General features: G+C 34.9%; 1 protein-coding gene and 1 long non-coding RNA gene across 2 annotated transcripts in view; one reads left to right on the forward strand and one right to left on the reverse strand.

Moving 5' to 3' along the window:
• Positions 1–695: 695 nt before the first annotated feature.
• Positions 696–1,029, reverse strand: LOC106533378 (uncharacterized). The gene is made up of 2 exons (XR_001312229.1): positions 912–1,029; positions 696–802 (listed from the first exon to the last, which is right to left on the reverse strand). It is a non-coding gene; the product is annotated as an uncharacterized LOC106533378 (long non-coding RNA).
• Positions 1,030–1,524: 495 nt separating this feature from the next.
• The window catches only part of slc25a40 (solute carrier family 25 member 40), a 10,820-nt gene continuing 5,102 nt past the window's right edge, over positions 1,525–7,242 (forward strand). The window contains exons 1-6 of the mRNA XM_014029644.1: positions 1,525–1,669; positions 1,854–1,962; positions 4,345–4,404; positions 4,507–4,601; positions 5,823–5,890; positions 7,002–7,126. Of these exons, the coding sequence (XP_013885098.1) occupies positions 1,860–1,962; positions 4,345–4,404; positions 4,507–4,601; positions 5,823–5,890; positions 7,002–7,126 (451 nt within the window). The 5' untranslated portion in view covers positions 1,525–1,669; positions 1,854–1,859. The remainder of the gene's footprint in view (positions 1,670–1,853; positions 1,963–4,344; positions 4,405–4,506; positions 4,602–5,822; positions 5,891–7,001; positions 7,127–7,242) is intronic.

Below are 7,242 nucleotides of genomic sequence, written 5' to 3' on the forward strand. Positions count from 1 at the left end.
ACAAACAGACGTAGTGAAGAATCTGATGTTTCTTTGTATTTTTATAATCAGTATCATAGAGAGAGGAGAAAGAGTCAGAGTTCAAATAATATAATTTCAATAAACAAAGACCAGAGTTCTCTTGCTCAAAGAGTTCCCCTTTGATGTCACTTCCTGTTTCCCTTTAGCTGAGCAAAATTCAAAAGAAAATATGCCAATTATGTGACATAACGGATAAAATCATGTGTATTATGCTAAGTTTCTTAAATATAAATGTGAGCCATCACATCGAAATGAGGATTAAGTCAAATTTGGTCAAAATGACCTAATTACATTTTCAGATTCTTGTCTTTAAAAGCTNGGTATCTAAATATTAAAGTTAGTGCTTTAGCATTAGGGTATCTAAATATTAAAGTTAGTGCTTTAGCACTAAGGTATCTAAATATTAAAGTTAGTGCTTTAACATTACGGTATCTAAATATTAAAGTTAGTGCTTTAGGGTTAGTGGAAGTAATTTTTAGGTTAGTGCTGCCCACCATACCACTGTTTATCTCTAAAGCTAACTTGAACAGTTCCAAACTTTCAGTAAACTTTAAATATAACTTACTAATATTTTAGAAAGCTTTAAAACATATTTTGGACCTTCTGTTTCCAGTCTGAAGGAAAAGAAAGAAAAGTTTTGTTATTTTGATTTATGCAACAATAAACAAAGCTCACCTGTCCAGGTGGGTCCTGTGTGTTTCTGGGAGAGTTTCGGTTTCATTTTAATCTCTTTTATTGAGAATAAACAGGTCCTTCTATCCCGTAAAGGCTCTGCAGCTCACTGCTGATAACAAAACAAAGGTTAAACAAACAAAACAAGTTTCATCATGTGAAATGTGACTTTAGCTGAACTGTTTCCTGTTTCATCAAACCRGATATATCCTTCTTACACTAAACGAGAAGCTCCATGTCCGTCACCTGAAAGTCCTTCAAAACAACCAGYTTACAACATTTTTTATTAAAACATATCACAACACAACTCCGTGACTGCTGTCTCCTTTTTAACGGTCAGTTCCCGCTTTTAAACCCACTCTGATGTCGTGAGTCTGGGCTGCCACGTTTCCTACTTTCTCGTATTCTCTAGGTTTTGTTTTTAACATTAAAAACAACAAATATCTCATAATTTAATAAAGCAAACCCGTTTAATGGATTAACATCACATTATTTTGATATTTTTAACAATATTTTGTTTTTGTTTCTCACTCAGACCTTCAAGCTTTGAGGTGTGCGCTCTGACGCATATCTCTTCTTACCTGGCAACAACAGTTTAAAGTAAATGTAGTTTTATGTTCGACTGTACAGTTTCAATAAACATGTTTATTTTCTAAACCATAAAAAAAGTAAAAGCACTCGATTTACAAACTGACTAAAGAAACACGTTCTTATAATAGACATATTGTGAATTCTTAGATTATAATTTTATTTATGTTGCAGAAACGTGCTTGAGAAATGTAAGGAATGTGCTGAACTGAAATAGATGTGTTACATAATCCGTGTGTATAGATGTAAACAGGCTGGCTCTGACCCTCTGACCATCACACGTGTTTGACTTTCATGACAGCAGTTATTGCTGTACTTTTAGTAAACTAAAATATGGAATACAACAAGTGTTTTTTTTAATTCTGCTGACGGTGTGTTATTTTAGCAGGTAGGTTAATTAAGCTAATTAGCTAACAGCGTTAAACAGAACGAGCTTGTGTGGTGTTTCCTAGCATGGAAACTGAGCCATGAATACTCTTATTTTGAAAACTAAAGTGTTGTAAACCTTGTGCACTGTGCTGAATGTCATGTTGTTGTTGTTGTTGTTGTCATTGTTGTTGTTGTTGTTTCAGGAGAGGATGAGTGGTCAGAATGCTTCTCATCCTGTCAGTGATGATGACATCACTCCTCTGCAGCAGATGGTGTCTTCCTGCTCCGGAGCCTTCATCACATCCCTGCTGGGTGAGACCACACATATATGTACAGTATATATAAAGGGTTTCAGTAGTAGTAGTAGTANACACACACACACACACACACACACACACGCTGGCCGGGGTACCTCGCTGTAATGCCCTTCTCCAGAACTGAGTCCTAATATCTGTGAAGCAGGAAATCGTCAGCGCTAACTGTCTTATTGTTGTAAGAGCTAAATATTATACTTGTTTTTTATTAAGAAAACCGTTCTGATGTTTTAACCAGAGCCCAAAATAAATAACCAACCAGATAAAAGTTTGTGTTGAGGAACTGAGCTGTGAACATTTTGGTGAAACCTTAAAACCAGGTGGAAAACTGCAAGAGCTACTTTGAACTTTTAGCACTTAAAGTGTGTGTTTTGAATGCCTGTCAGCTAGGGTTGGGCAAATTCGTATCGTGTGCATTATCATCATAATCGATTATTTTTTGACACTTTATAATTAATACGATTAATGCCGTCAGTCTGCTTGGTGCTCCTCTCCTCTTCAAATATGATGAACATTTAAAAACAAAGTACCATAATTTATTGATCATAACTCTGGTTTTACTTGGTTTATTAACACTATTAAAAATTTGATGTATAGCCTGAATTCTGTACTTTTGACACAATTTGGAGCCGATCTTTACAGAGAGCATTTCTTTCCCAGTAGAGTGATTTAAATCGGTCATGTGACTAGAATATAAGTGCGTCCAGAGACCCCAGGGGATTAATTGTCGTATTTATCGTTATCGGCTAAACACGACAATTAATCGTGACTCATTTCTTGGCCAATATCTCCCAACCTTACTGTCAGCTACTACCACAACAAAGTTTAGCTCAATAGCTGTAAAATGACTGAGCTATATTTCTTTAAGTGCCTGTGACATCAGAGTTTTGTAATAAATATGAATGCATTCTTTAAAAGAGTAACAACATATCGCAAAAATATATATATAAATTACTTAATTAATCAAAGAAAATCACACAAAATAAACAGTTGTTGAGATGTTACTGAAAGTCTCTCAGAATGCAGTGTTATACTTTTTGTGACAATAAAATATATATTTTAACTTCTAATTGCTCAAAAACAATGTTGTTTCATGTTTAGGAGTTTCTATTAATACTAAAAATAGTGGAAATTAAAAATGCACACAAAGTAAAGCTTTGGGATCAAGAGGAAAAATATATCAGGTCAAATAGACCAGCATTTTTTTTAGAGGAGGCCTATGCCCTGGCCCCCTGGTGGTGCCCCCAACACACACAGACATGGGTAAAAACTTTATTGCCTTAGATTTATAATTCCAGCTCTAATTTAATCATTTTTCTCCAAACCTAAAATGAAACTTAGTAATAGAAATCATTGTGCAGCAGATTTAGGGCAGAAATTAGACCAAGCTAATTGTCTAACAATGACTTCTGCTCATCAGTGGCAGGCTGGACAAGAGCAGGAAAACCATCTGTTCCTGTACTGGTTTCTGCCAACACTGTTCATCTGTAGCCTGCAGCTAAGGAGTGATATGGGACACACACACACACACACACACACACACACACACACACACACACACACACACACACACNCAGTATGTTCAGGTGAGACCACACATATATATAAAGGTTTTCAGTAATAATAATAATAATAATAATAATAATAATAAGAATAAGAATGTCTTTATACGTATAAACAGTATGTTGAGGTGAGGCAGCCTGATGCAGCCTGTAGAAACATCAGTTTTCAAACACTTTGTCAGGCAGGTGTTTTAAAGACATTTATTCCTGACAGACAACTGTCCTGAATGATTCTCATTCGTTAATAAACTTTATTACTTTGTGGAAATGTCTTTATGATCTTTATCTGTTGTATGATTGCTTCACTCAGGTAAAAGTTCATGTTTGATGATTTGTTTCACTCCATCAGTTTTTCTTTAATTTTATAGACGCTGTTCGTATCAAAATGTATTTTTTAATCATTTTAAGAACAGATGGTGCCTAGATAATTATTTATCTGTTATTTTATAATGTCCTGATGTAAAACCTTAAATTTTTATCATAACTATTATTTCTTAACTGCGTGAAGCTGTTTAAAACATATAAAGATTTGATTTAAGTTTGATTAAAAAGTCATCAATAATAAAAATAACTTTGTTCTCAGCAGAAAAACTGAAGGTTAAAAACTGTTTAATTTTAGAGAAACACAGTTAATGAACTGATATTTTAAATGATGAGACTCAGTTCAGTTAAGTTGCACCTTGAGATGCAGTTCAAGTTGGAAGTTTTGCGTGAAAAGTTGACATTTAGAGGACAGAATAAAAAAGTTACAGTTGTTGAGTAAACACTTTGTTGTACACACAAGTTCACACTGAGCAGTTGTTTGTTGTTTTCTTCAGTCACACCTTTGGACGTCATAAAGATCCGACTGCAAGCACAGAAAAATCCTCTCTTCAAAGGTCAAACAAACATCACTCTGAACTCTGTTTGCACACTTTCATGTGTCCTTATTTTATAATATTTGTATGTTTACATGTACTTTTTCCCTCAATATCTTTCAGGAAAATATTTCGTCTACTCTAATGGACTTATGGACCACCTGTGTGTGTGTGAAAACGGCTGGTCCAGAGCCCACGGTCACTTCAGTGGCACTTTTGTAAGATTTCCCCACATGTATTTACTACGACAGAGTGTTAGGGCCACACAACAAGGTTTTTTATTATTGTTATGAGATTAAAGTCGTAATTTTATGAGAATAAAGTCATAATATTAAGAAAATAAAGTCATAATATTACAAGATTAAAGCCATAATATTACTTGATTAAAGTGGTAATTTTATAAGAATAAAGTCATAATATTATGTGAAAAAAGTCACAATATTATGATAAAAAGTCCTAATCTTAMATGACGTGTGTATTTCCYGTTSYTCATTTCCTGTTTATTTTGCTGACACCTGCTGTGTACAGCCATGTGTGTGTTTATAAAGTGGTCTGTGATGACTTGTGTCACTGTTAGATTAATATGACTTCATCCAAATTAACTACGGGACGACTAAATCTGTCAATGCATCCATTAATTACAGATTCAGTTGATCATTTATTCRTTTGAACAATATCCAAGTCCTGCTACTGATAATTTGATGCTGATATGCTAAAAGATTAACTATTTATTTTAAAGCAATAAACTTGACAAGTTGCTCAATATTCCTCATTTAATGCAGTGATAACTGCAGGCTTTTTCATGTAAAGACTAGAATATTATGACTTTAATCTCATAATATTGTGACTAATATGAACTTTAATATGCACCTTCATGTACATTCATTACATACATTCATTTATTTACTGTGCTATATGGTATATATGTACATAAATGTATATTATATTTCATGTGTATAGTGTGTTTTTTTGTTTTTCTTTTATTTATCTTTCTTTATTCTTCACACCCTCTCCTGTATTGAGCTGCAGTAATGTGCAAATTTCCCCACTGTAGGATCAAGTTTTATCTTATCTTATCTTTATTTCATAATATTACGATTTTAATCTCTAATTATTATGACTTTAATCTCGTAAAATTACAACTTTATTCTCATAATCCTGACTTTATTCTTGTAATATTATGATTTTTTTCTCATAATATTATGACTTTATTCTCATAATATTATGATTTTTTTTCTCATGTTATGACTTTATTGTCGTAATAAGAAAAATCTCATTGTGTGGCCGTAATATTCCGTCGTAATGTACCAATCTATAATAATGTTTTACTAAGGTTTAAAGATGGGGCAGATCAGTTTCCATTCATTTTAAAAGGAAGTAGTGAATTTTAAGCTCACACTTCTTCAGCCATCTTGACTCTGTGCTCCTCGTCTCTGCAGGACGCCTTCTACAAAATAGTTCGCTGTGAGGGAATCAGAGCCTTATGGAGTGGACTGCCTCCAACACTGTGAGTTCACACTTTGGTTATTTTCTATTTATTTAGACTTTATTAAATCACGACTCCTTTTTTTATACTGACCAGACATGAGAACTGATAAGTTCAAACTGATCAAGCAGTGGCTCAGGGGCTCGTTAATGTGTTTAATGTGAACTACTGGGTGAGTCAAAAGTTGCAGGACACCCATTTATTTCAGAAAATAAAATCAAATATCTGAATACGGCAGGATTAATGGGTGAGGGGGTCTATGTTTTAGCCTATCTTCATAACATGGCCGCCATATTGGATCAAATTAAAAAATAACAATCCAACAGTAATGTAACATATCAAAGAAGTGTAATAACTTTTGTGATTCTAAAGTTGTCAACACAGGAAGTTGAAACCTTTAGAAACCTTTAGTTGTTTATCTCAGACATGTTTGTGTTCAGCACATTGAACATGTCAAATAGCTGCAAAGTTCCCAGTTGTTGCAGCTTTCTGTTTGAACGTTTTAACCATAAGAGAGATTTCAGATGAATGTCTTTGATCTGCTACATGACCTCCTTCCTGTTAGAAACACTTGCCCTCGTCAATATGGCAGCCATGTTCTGAACACAGCCTGAAGGTCGGGTCCTCTCACTCATTACTTACTGGGATATTCACATATTTCATTTTCCCTTTTGTTTCTGAAATAAACTGGTGTCCTGAGTCTTTAGACTCATCCAGTAGAACTACAGGAAGGACTTTTAGGTTTTTATTTCTACTGAAAGGTTGAAAACAAACAAATCCAACTGGAATTTCCCTCCAAAAGTCTGAATTTATTCTTGGAAAGTCAGATTCCTGATCAATCCAATATGGCTTCCCTCCTGCATGAAAACTATTCAATAATTCAGTCACAGCCACGTTACAGTCTCCATCTGTCCAACAAACATGTTGTTACAGTGTTTGAAAGCTGAGAACAGATGTGTCCATGATACTTAGCCTGGTCGTTACACATTTAAATCAGACTGGTTTTAGGACTGGAACATGCTTCAATCAGCTCTGACTAAGTAAACAAACATTTGTTACAAGCTACCTCATCATCTGCAAACGAGCTCTTTACAATAATGTTGTGTTGTGTTGTTGTGTTGTGTTGTGTTAGTGTGATGGCGGTGCCGGCCACAATGATCTACTTCACGGGTTACGATCAGCTGTGTGCGGTCCTGAGGAGGAGGATGGGCGAGCAGGCCCACTGGGCTCCACTCTTAGCAGGAGGAATAGCTCGAGGTGAGTGAGGACAGGGCTGTGAGCTCGTCCTGTTTCCATCTGATCATATGTACACAACCACATCTGCACTATGTACACAACCACATCTGCACTATGTACACAACCACATCTGCACT

The sequence above is a fragment of the Austrofundulus limnaeus genome, unplaced genomic scaffold (genome assembly GCF_001266775.1).
Source record: "Austrofundulus limnaeus strain Quisiro unplaced genomic scaffold, Austrofundulus_limnaeus-1.0 Scaffold933, whole genome shotgun sequence".
Lineage (NCBI taxonomy): Eukaryota > Metazoa > Chordata > Actinopteri > Cyprinodontiformes > Rivulidae > Austrofundulus > Austrofundulus limnaeus.